Below are 12276 nucleotides of genomic sequence, written 5' to 3' on the forward strand. Positions count from 1 at the left end.
CCTAGACAAATCTGACCATTCAACCGGCACCTGAAGCACCGCAAGAACTAATCCGATAGGGGAGTTCGTCTTCCTAATCCAAATGATAAATTTGTCCGTGTCGTGCACCATCGAGAAATAATGAAGCACACTTTGCGGAACAAAACGCAAAAGGTGAATGTGGTGTGGCGCATGATATCTTGCGGACGGCCATTGGCAAAAGGAAATGGGTGAATGTTATTCATAGGTTCCTTAATGCAGCATCGGACTATAGGCAGGATGTACCATGATTAATGATTGCATTCAATCAAAAGCGAACGAAATGTTACTATCCTCACGGTTGAAGGTTCGCTCCTTTTTAGTAGAAGCCACCATACACCTTTGCCATCTTTTTTTGTTGTTCTTCTTTAGTCAAGTAGTCTTTTACGGAACCATAACTGTGCTATCAGGGCACGGGTACTCGGAACCGCTCGAATGGTTGATCGTTTCCGACCTGATGAAAAGGTCGCTGCCAAATCCGGAAGCGTACCTTCTAGTGTGATGATAAGCAACGGCCGGAGTAGTGAAGATACGGTGTTGTTGTACACTACAAGAGCTGCACAGAAAAAAAAGGATTGTTTGTCCATCCGTAGCCAATGGACGTGTGAACACGTCCATGATTCATGAAGCTTGTGAAACTTCTGGAGGGTTTGAAGAAAAGGAACGAGGCATACACAAAAAATACAGCATGCCACTTAGGATATGCTACAAAATGTTATTCTAACCGAGAAGAAGCCCGGAAGGGTGTCCGGACTGGATGGATGAAAAAAGGACGACGGAAAGAGAAACATAACCTCAACAACCGGGGCAGACACAATGTTGTTGCTCTATGTTCCGGAGATGCCTCAGCTTTGGGATGGATTGAGGTTATGGAAAACGGTAATAGGTTCCTCTTGAAAAACTTCCTGATTTATTAGGGTCTGCATGTTTGGGCAATCTAGACTCCCCAATTTCACCATTCTTGAGAAGACATGAATGAACCGATTGAACCAACTCAATGTGCTCGAACGAATATGATTCGCTGTGATGGAGGGAAGTAAGGGGAAACGAAATCTTACCTTTACATGTACGGTAACATCCGTCGAGCAGGGTGTGATGCCACCGTCGTACGCCGATATCAGCAGCTCGTAGTCGCGGTTATGTCCCTCGAGCGTCTGCTTGAGCGTTACCTCGCCCGTCTTACGATCCACCTTGAACAGTTCCCCATGGCCACGCTTCATCTCGTACCGTACCTCACCATTCTCGAAGCTGTCCAGATCGAGCGCATGCACTTTCGTAATGACCGAACCGCGTGGATCGTCTACCGAAACAACAGCGTAGTACGGCAGGTTCACAAACATTGGACAATTGTCGTTGATGTCCAGTATGGTAACGTTCACGATGACGTGCGCAACGCGTGGTTTTTCACGGTCCGGTTGCTGCGAGCGAGCCTCCACAATTAGCTCGTAGTTATCGCGCACCTCCCGATCAAACTTACGGCCAGTGGTTTGAATCGCTCCAGACGTTAGCCCAATCTGGAACATGTCGGTTGGATTGAGGATGCTGAACTCGATGTGTTCGTTCAGCGTGGAACCAAGCACGTTTACTACCGCTACGGTACTAATTTTGGTACTGTTCTCCATGATGGAACCTTCGTACGTAGGCCGCTGGAAGATGAGTCCGGAATTTTCAGACGTTTCCACATTGACATTTACCTGTGCCACCTTGGCAAACTTGCCGTCCGAGACGCGAACAGCCAACCGGTACGAGGTACCAATGCTTTCCACGTCTCGCGTCGTGATGATACCGGTTGTGGCATCGATAGCAAACACACCGTCTCGATTGCCTTCGATAATGTCGTACCGAAGGGTGGAATTCTCCGAGCTATCTTCATCGGTTGCGTTAACTTGCAGTACCGCCACGTTTGCGTACGTTGGCAGCAAAAGTGTTACATTATACTCATTCTGAGTGAAGGTAGGTGCACAATCGTTCACATCCGTAATGTTGATGCGAACTTCCGCCGTTAGTTCCGACGTTAGACGAGGTTTGCCGAGATCAGTTACCTAATGGAAAGGGAAAAATAAAAGTGGAAGACACGAGGTGTTGTAACTATAATTTTAACTGCACACACGCTCATTACTTACCTTTACGTGAAAACTGAAGAACGGAATCTTTTCGTGGTCCAAAAACATTATCGTCTTAATGGCACCGGTACTCGAATCGATGTGGAAGTACCGCCGTGGAAGCATATCCAAGATATCGTAGTGCAGCAGTGCGTTGAGTCCCGAATCGTCATCCTTAGCTCGGATAACCAACGGCAGGGAAGCATTCACGAGATGGTTGTGATTGCCCGTTATAGCACTGCCTGTACTAACGTTCGCATTTTGTGCCAACGATTCCGACAGTGTCAAGACCAGCGAACCTATCGGAGCAGCTTCCGAAACCTCGCCACGGTACACCTGCTGCTCAAAGTACGGCACGTTATCGTTCTTATCCAGCACGTTTATAACGACCGAACAGGTAGCTGACGCTGACGCCATGTTTGTTGCCCGCACAGTTAGATTGTAGAACTTGGTGTGCTCGTAGTCAAGCAAATCCTTCGTCGTGATGACACCGGTCGAAGGATTGATGAAGAACATATCACCCACATTGCCACCGATGATTTGGAACAGCAGCGATGAGGTACTTCTAGCTTCCAGATGTATCACAAACGTTCCGATTGGAAGATTTTCGTAAATTTCTGCCGCCGGATCGTCCGATATGAAGCGGGGCGGTGCATTGTCCGCCATGCTGATCATTATGTGAACGGGAATCTGGGAGGAAAGCGCTGGCTTACCACCGTCGGTAGCCTTCACCTGTAGCATGTACTCAGAAAGCGTGCTAATGTCCAGCTGCTTCACCACACTGATCACACCCATGTTCGGATCGATACCAAACACGTTCCCGATGTTACCACTGACGATGGTGTACGTGATCTGTGCGTTGTCTCCGATGTCACGATCAATTGCGTACACCTGTACGACCTGTGTGCCTACTGCAGCCGTCTCGTACACCTTACCCTGTACGATTTTGGTGGTGAATTCCGGTGCGTGATCGTTGTGATCGTGTACGGTGATGATGACGGTAGCGTAGTTGCGTTTCGCTGGCGTTCCTTGATCTTTTACGATTACGATCAGCACGTGTTCTGCGAGCGTTTCTCGATCGAGCCGATGTGCCATCACTATGCTACCGGTAACGGAATCTACACGGAACAGCTTCAAAGAAACTGGATCTCTAGCGGCATGCAAACTGTAGAAAAGTTTCTTATCCTCATCCTCATCGGTAGCATGTAGCTGAAGCACTTCCATGCCTTCCTCGATATTTTCGGAAATGTCTACACGGTAGACTGACTCGGTAAACTCGGGCCGGTGATCGTTTATGTCGATCACGGAGATGTACAATTGAGTGTAGACCGTGTGTACGCCGTCGGAGATACTGATCGTGATGTTGTACTCACGCTGTCGTTCCCAATCGAGGTACTTTGCGAGCAGCACATTACCATTATCACGGCCAATGTAGAACTCGTTCCGTTCATCACCTCCTATTAATTTTAGAATTTCATACCATACATACAGTAAGAACATAGCTCTAGTTAGGACAAGGACATCAGGATACATCAAATGTATCTAAACTTACCGATAATGTCATACCACAGCTGCTCTCCATCGACGTCGGATGCTTGTATTAGTGTTACCAGAAATCCAGGCACATCGCTTTCCGTCAGTTCGACGTGCTGATCGCCCGTTTTCACCACCGGAGCATTTTCAGACTCTAGCGGTACACCGACAACAGCAACAACCACTCGGGCCTGCTGTGATCGTTTAGGCACTCCATGATCTTCCGCCCGTACCAGCAGATCATACTCGGTGTCCACCTCGAAGGTTCGGGCCGCATAGATGACACCGGTGTCTGGATCGATGCGGAACTTCTTCGCCTTCCCCCGACCCGGTTTGATCGAGTAAGTCACACGACCATTCTCACCGATATCTTGATCCGTTGCGAGTACCTGTTAGGAGGGGGAGGATGGCAAAATCAAACAACATACATCAGCGTCTTTCTTGCATAAAGGGAGTTATAGAATAGCTAGAAATTTCAAATTTAAAAGAGCTCTACATTAGTACATCAATTATTCAAGGAAGCGTGTCTAAGTCCATTTTTAAAAGTATTGATTCAAATGTAGCTTTCGCATAGCTATGTAGTCTTAAGTGACTCTTCTCCTTTGAAGTCCCCACACACAATACTTGACGAAGGTGATATTTTTAAACAGCTTTCACTCGTCCCCTTTTGCCTCCAACTACGTCAAGTAAGCTCGACAAAATTGCGATTCTAAATTGATACATTCTCTTTCATATCCTGTTTGTTTTTACTCAAGTCAATTCCTAACTCGACTCGGCGACAGACACTGTGTGTACAGCCGAGTGCAGTGAGCTTCATATCGGAAAATGTATTCTATTCGCAAACAAATAGCAAACATTTCAGCGTAATAGAATTTATCCAGCAAGTCCTTGCCGTTTTCACTCGAGTCAATTTTTATCCCCTTTTGCTCCACCGTTTTGCTACCACCACCTTCCGGCACAATCTCCCCGACGTGGATGTGGAAAACAACGCGAGAAAATATATCGTTGCCGGCAAAGATTTAACACCCCCATCGAGTGTATTTGTGCATGTGCGAGTGTGTGCGAGGGTTTTGTCTGTTTTTTTTTTTTTGCGTTGGCTGGCCGGTCTCCGCCCAGCAGCTCAATGTCTGCTACATACTATATGCGGTTCCGTTCCCGCTGATGATGTTTTCCCTCAGCACCGGTGCGGGATTCTAACGGATGGGAATGGATAACGAACCAGCCGCTAGTCATTCGTCATCATCGTCGTTACCGGTACTACACATACGTGGGTGTTGTGTCGTACAACCGGAGTGTCCTGACATTCGACGCCATACTCCTTCAGGATTGAGTTGACTTTGCATCGCTTCCTGCCGCTCCGCTCTATACCAAGTCTACTTCCTACTGCTCTTCACCCTTGAAACCAGTAACCCGTAATATGCTATTTGCGCGTGTTTATATCGTACTTCCCGCTGAAGAATACAGCATCCCAGTGTGTATGAGTGTTACAAGCGCACAAATAAAAAGGGAAAAAAAACTTCCCGTGCGGCCACCAACGAGACAAGGCATTTTCCTTTTATGACTTTTGTATGTGACTTTCTCGACGACTCACGGTGGTAACATATTCTTCCGGCACTCGTTTCGGTGCTGGGATGGGTAAGGCACTTACGGTTTTCCGAGGATTTTTGTTTGGTTCTTCCCTCACACTATATCGTGTACCAACGAAACCTTAAAGGCATTCTTGGTGGAATGTCAACCGTGCCATTCCGACACCAGCCAGATGGCTGAGGGTGAGTAGATTGCTCTCCCGTCATCGGACGAACATAAAATCATAAGTGACATCATTTCACCGCCTAGGCAGTTGGTGATGGTGCTGGTGGAAGCGTATAATGGAATACATCACGTTCCACGCGTTTAGCCCTTTGGGATCGGGTTTCGGCATGCATATTGTCTCACCCGGGTGTCAGCGAGTCCATGTTGCGGATTGAAAACAAAAAAGTACTGCGACGAAATTGCATATTTCAACCATCCTCACCGCCTCGGGAATAGCAAAAGAGGACTTTAACATTCAACTCCAACTGAGAAGGGCGTCGACTCCTGTTGTCTGCGTGGAACCGAAATGGGAAAGCGGAACACTTTGCAAATATTGTCTTATTTATATGGTAAGCTTTTTATTTGCGACAATTGAATCCGTTTACTTGTTCCCAGGTTCCTGGGAAGTAGTGTACACCTTCCTGGTCTGTAAATTGTCACCGTTAGATAAGAATGAGGGATAAAAAGTGGTTTATGACGCAAGGCAAGAGCATTCTTAGCGGTGTTGCGAATTGTTGTGTGAGAGCTGGTTTAGGTATGCATAGAATTCCATTTCATAGTCAATGCATTTTGAGCAGGTTGCAATGTGTGCAGTTCCGATTTACGATCGCCGTAAAGATGTCGGATCTTAACCTCGTTTTCAATTTATTTTTGGTCGCGGAAAAAGCACCAGAAATGAAACGGAAATGAATCGCAAGGATTTCTTGGTATGGCATGATGAATATTTGAAGAAAGACGTTTAGAAAATGTTTTATAAGATATAACAAAGTATGCTTTGAAAATATCATTTAATGAACAGGAGGTACGAACTTTTGAAATGCTAGATCGCTTTTCGGTTCGGTTCGGTTCGATTGAATCATATCGCGAGTGGCGAAATGGGATGTGTAGCGGAGGTCCATCACGTAGATAAATAGAAGGGAAGCATACAGCAGCAAGGAAGCAACGGACACAGCTACTCGGGCGAATTTTCGCTGCAGACACTCCAGTCTAGCCATCGTAGCCTGAGCCTGTAGGAGACCAGACGACGGTGGAGTAGTCTAGAGTGGATCGGATTCAGCAACAGCTCAAGGCCTTCAGAGAGAGAGAAGGTCGCTGAGTTCGGTGGGAAGTCCAAGAATCAGACCCAAGGATTTGTTGGACTTAGAAATAACATAGTCAACATGTATGGCTTGACCATACTGTCGTGGAACTATTGTGGAAAAATTGTATAGAAGAACAATCAGCTGACGAACTCCCAAGGAGGTAAATTTTGAGGTCGTTCACGTAGAGCAGATGCCTATTTCGAGGGAGAGAATACACACAGTCATTGATATTAAGGTTCGGTAAACATTACCAAGCCATGAGCGCTCTAGCATTCCCAACTCTTCTAACAATGCTTACTGTCCACAGGAAGGTTTTGTTGTTCAAGATAAAAGTTACAATGTTTTTTGAGAGCTTGAAACAGCATCCACCAAACATATGGAACTCGCATGCCAGAGGGAGTCGTCTGAACAGGAGGATTAAAAAACGAAGATCATGTTCTATTTAATTTAGATATGCGTAAAATGAACGGAAAACATACGTTTTATGTAGTGTAAAAATTCACAAAATCTTGTAGAGGGTTCTGAAAACACTTCTACTACTCTTGAAGGTATTCAAAATATTAATAATGTTCGATCAAAAACATCGAAAGCAAAACTTTAACTTCAGATAAGTCTTCTTATTCAATTTACTTTGGAAACTCAACTCACTAATAAATTTAATAGATAAAATCATTGACTATTACATGGTCTACGCTTCATAATGTCTATTATTCGTAAGCTATTAGCTTACGAATAATGCCTCAAGTTTGCAATTTTCTTTAAATCTTTTGCCACACTTGTAAGCATCCTGAAAGGGTTTAAGGCTTATGGTAATTTGAGTTAAATACACTCTGAGTCGGTTGTCATGTCGGGATAAAAGAAAAGTTAATTTACTTCTTAAAAGCGAACCTTCCGAATCGACCCAAACCACTATCAGCGAGAGAATGAAGCAGGTGGCAAGAAAAGCTACTTTCCTACAATAAATACAATATGTGTGATGTAAAGCAGTCCTTTAGATAGTGCTCCTTCAAAAGGAGACCCCCTCCAATAAGCCTATTTTCTTTAGCGAGAAAGGGAAAAACTTAAACACGGTTCAAGCATACGTTCCCGGTACCGGAAAATCGGGAAAGATTGGTTTGCTCCGGGCAAAAAGTAAACAAATAGAAAGAGAGATTTACGTGAAGAATGCGTGCCCGGTGATATGCTTGTGCGTGTGCAGGGCAACGTTTTACAGCCACAAAAAAAAAGAAATCATTTTTGGCTTTTCGTACGTTTCCTTTCGTCGACTGCTGAGCGGATACGTTGACCGCGCTCGGACCGGCTGAGAAGAATGTCATTTTTCATGCATAATTTATTGGTCCTTCCGTGCCAAATCCTCGTTTTGATTGACACTGATGGAGGCGCCCGCAAAATGGATGCCAAACCCAACTCGAGTCCCATTCACGCACACAAACACACACACCAGCCACCAAAATAAAAATAAAATATGAAAAAGGAAAATCGCATCATAAAAATGAAAAGTTAACTAAGGTTAGTAAGGTTTGTTGAGTTAAGCCTTCGTAGTAGCTGTGGCCTTTTTTATATATATTGTTCCAGAGGACTACAGATCCCGCCAGAACAGGAAATAGTCCATCCCGGATTAACTTTTCCTTTAGGTGATTTTTTTATCATTCCACTAGATTCGAGCAGCTTAGGTAGGATTGACGTGGGGCAGACTTATGCGCTTAAAAGGTTCCATTTGTCTGCGGTCCGCTCTGGTGCCCCAGATAGGCAAATATTTAAGGATCAAGGACAAATGTTTAAAGTCAACAGAGGGCAATTTTTATCCCACGGTTACGGTACTCTCGGTTTCAAGGCAAAAGAAGATGTGTTTAGTATTTGAATTTAACTTTAAAAGTAGAATAATTTAACAATTAAAAGAGGAAATAACTATTCACCTAAAGAAGAAACTAGTTCATTAAAGAACGGTTAACATCACATAAAAATCTGATCTGAAAACTGACTGCAGTGAATCACACTTCTCACAACTTGTATGTGGATGTAGGAAGCCCTAATTGAGGTTCATTAGCAAACGAAACAGCAAAGCGAAGTAAATGTTCGTATGCATGCGAGTAGCTAAACATGCAACGACGTGCTGCTGCTGCTGCTAATGAAAATCTAAGAAACGTCGACGTAGATCCTATTGGCGTACGTTTTCCCCACAACGTAGGAGTTAGACGCGTGGAAAAGATCTGGCATAATTGAATTAATCAAGCAGACGAGTTCCGCCCGCAGACACAAACAAACCAATCCAACCCGGGACGCATAAGCTCCGGTGAGAACGGAACGAAGATGAAATAATTATGCTTTTCAAAACACTCTTTCGCTGCGCAAAAAAGCCGCCAAGCGTGCATGTATGGAGCGTTGTGTTGTCTTTATGCTTTATGGCGAGAGGGATTGAATAATGAATAAATTGACTTATTGTCAGTAGAAGTTGTGCCACGAGATAAAGTGAATTAAATAGTTGTGCTTGGCGTTTAGTAACCAAACCTTCTACCACCCCTCTTAACCCTTTCGCTTCCATCGCCCGTTTTCCACACACACAGAGTATTTCACTTAATGCTGCGAGGTATTTGCGTGGCCGTCTGGAATAATCTACATTATGTTCTGCACTTTGCTAGGTGGAGATTCCAAGTAGATTCCTACTCCTAGTGGATGCAATCATTTGGAAAACAAGATTCATTGATTGAGGAATTTATATTTATTCGGGCTTTACACGACTACACACAGAGGTATACATATCTGCGTGGAAACTAATTTCTATCAAATCAAATAGTATTATTTTGTTTTTGATGTTAAACGTCAATGGCTCTCCTCTTTCACTACAATAGCTAATCGTAACAAGTCAGCCAATAATAGAAGATGTATTCGGTCAGGCTGCCTTTTATATCCTGTCCCGAATATCCTTCCGCAGACTTGTGCCTTTTGCTACAACTTTTCCTCAACAAAGCTGGATTTGTGGAAGGAAAATCGGATAATCGGGAAAATATTTACTCTGTGACAGTTCCTCCAGAAATGCCGAGAGCACCAGATTCCTAAGGATCACCTGTTCATTGACTTCATGCAGTGTTTGATACCATAGATAGAACCGAACAATGGAATACCAGGCAGGCTCCTCTCCTCTCCTTGACATCGATCAGGAAAGTGTAATCCTTGGCACAATTTTCACCCAATCTCTTTAATTCCTTCAGTACGGTGTGCGAGACTGAAACGCGAGGCCTGTAGAATTGGATTGAGGATCAATGCAACGAATCTGTTTGCCGGTAGATCTGGCCGTGCCTAACAGGGACTCCACAAAATGCGATCTAGAAGACTCCAACACACGATGCAGCACACGGAGAACTCGTTTGCTGGATCACTTAGAGTCGAACCTTTCGGAGATCGGAAGTTGCCTTGAATGGCTGGAATACAGCGACGGACCGAATTTCCTAGAAACGGATTAGAGCCCTGACCTGACTTGTACTGTTTTGGGAAGACTCATCGATGGCCTATGGGCCAGTCTTCTGATTTTGCTCGATGACAATTGCCAAGAGTTTAATTTAAGTAGGAAATCTACTAGCTCAATACAAACTACAGTGCCACTTGCATTGTATTACTGCTCTGCTTTGATTGACCGAAGCCTATCGAATGACGTCAGGTTAGCCTCAGGTTGTTTGGATAAAACTGTTCTTTTGTATCACCAATATGTGGCAGATATATGTAAGAATAGAATAGCATGCCCTTAGAATATCATCCGGATGCTTGAGAAAGGCTGGTACCATAGTTCATTTCGAAACATACAAGTTGCGGCAACTGATTGATAGAACTCAAAGTATGATGAGTAAATTGCCAAACTTTCAACTTCTGTATCAACTTTCTTTCACAAGAAAGTTTCTTTAACAAAATGTTGTATTTATCTCAAGAACACTACACCATTATATTACGATGCATCCTTACTCCTGTGGATCCGTTTTTATATTTAACCAACAAAAAAAGGCTGTTCAATATTATGCCTTGTAACACCGTATGCAGCATACAACAATGTAAACCCACCTGGCCATTAGCTTGTAACCGAGGCCACCACCAATATTCAGATCCGGAGCGGGATGTCATTGCAGCTTTTGTCTTTTGAAGTAAAATACACAGTAAAAGGAAAAAAAGCACACACAACAAGTAACATCACAAACCTGTCGCCATGGTGGTTTGTTTGCAAAACGAAGGTTTCCATCGCTTACATCCCCGGTATCAACTGGATCCCGGTGCAAACGGTAAAAACATGAGCGTGTGTGCACACGTTGTTGTAACGATTCATTTCATTAGGTAAACAGTGCGGATTACTGTACAGTGTACGGTCGCAAACGCACAGACCTGACCCCGCGCGTCAGCTAAGGTTAAACGGCGTCATATTGGCGTGACAAAAGCAAAACAATATGCAACAACCGTTGAAATAACGCCATTGTTCGGGTTACAAGGAGCATTTCCACGCACGAAGCGCCGGATTACCGGAATTGGAAACGGAACCGGAGGGTTGAACGGTACTCAGAGGCAGCAGTATTATTGATTGACCAGCATAATATAATGGCGGCGCGGGTTGTAACCCGATGAGCATGACAGCGTATTTTGACCATTTCGAAGGCATCATTTCGGGTTGGTTGGGCTGCACGGGAGAGAGATGAAGTAGGTCAAATCAGTCAACCGTAAATCTGTCATAGAAATAAATGTCAACGCAGCAACAATGCAGCTCGCGGCAGCACAATAAGCGACCGGTTAGCGCGGTTTGACGAGCGTTACAAATTTGTGCACCAGAAAACGGTCAGCTAGGCGCGGAGAGATAGAGAGTTCGGGTTGTGAAGAGGAATGTGTGTTTCAGCGCTCAGATTTTCCTCCCGCCGGAGTGCTTCTCCATCTCTTTAGTGCTTCCGATTGAATATAAATGTTTAATCAATGCAGATTTGATGCCGTAATTTGAGTACGGGTACGTTAATTGGATGTGATTAAAGCCGGAGGTGGCTGCCAACTGGTGTGTGTGTGTGTGTATGTTCTTTGGATTAGTTTGGCGTTTTTGTTTTGTTGCTAAAGGGGGATGATGTTTTTGAGGGAAAAGGATCCGGCCCTGACAGTTGCGCGTCCGTCTGTCAACGGACGTTAGAACATGATGACACTGCATCGGATGACATGTGACGTTGTGCCCGGGGTTCAATCAAAACTGGCAAATAAATAATAAAACAATTGGCTTCATATTTCGCTTCGAGTCGAACTTCAGTAGCCCGATCCGATGATTGATCGTTAGCGTTGGTTGGAGAGGGGAAAGCGTCCACAAAATGTAACGATGACTTCACAATTGGACGTCAAACAATGCTCGAATTAATTTTACCACCCGTTTGACATGGGGTTTCACACCAGCAGAAGAAGTCATTTCACACCACGTCCGAATCGGTTTTGACTCACCACGTGGAGTTTTGGCACGACATGAGTGGATTGATTTCGCAAAACAAAGCCTCACACTTAAGAGTTTGTTGACCGACGAACTACTACGAATTGGATTCATTAAAAGTTGCGTTTTTCTCTCGTTTGTACTGAAGAAGGTTGTAAGAACCGTACTGATCCTTGGGGCTTTAGACTCGACTCGTATGATTGTCGGGCACTCGATATACAGCTGTTACTCGATATACAGCTTAGCCGGCAAAACAGCAAATCCCAAGAATCCACACAAAATCGCCAACCGCAAGCTATTTGGGTTTGTTATCCGGTAT

At 44.5% G+C, this 12276-nt stretch overlaps 2 protein-coding genes across 2 annotated transcripts in view; one reads left to right on the top strand and one right to left on the bottom strand.

The window, feature by feature from the left end:
* LOC126568604 (elongin-C) overlaps nt 1-12276 on the top strand; it is a 589072-nt gene that overhangs the window by 238135 nt on the left and 338661 nt on the right. The gene's annotated exons all lie outside the window — the stretch shown is intronic.
* LOC126567713 (fat-like cadherin-related tumor suppressor homolog) overlaps nt 1-12276 on the bottom strand; it is a 126182-nt gene that overhangs the window by 26315 nt on the left and 87591 nt on the right. The window contains 3 exon segments of the mRNA XM_050223972.1: nt 1077-2060; nt 2142-3577; nt 3673-4042. Of these exon segments, the coding sequence (XP_050079929.1) occupies nt 1077-2060; nt 2142-3577; nt 3673-4042 (2790 nt within the window).

This window comes from Anopheles maculipalpis, chromosome 2RL (assembly GCF_943734695.1).
Source record: "Anopheles maculipalpis chromosome 2RL, idAnoMacuDA_375_x, whole genome shotgun sequence".
Taxonomy (NCBI): Eukaryota; Metazoa; Arthropoda; class Insecta; order Diptera; family Culicidae; genus Anopheles; species Anopheles maculipalpis.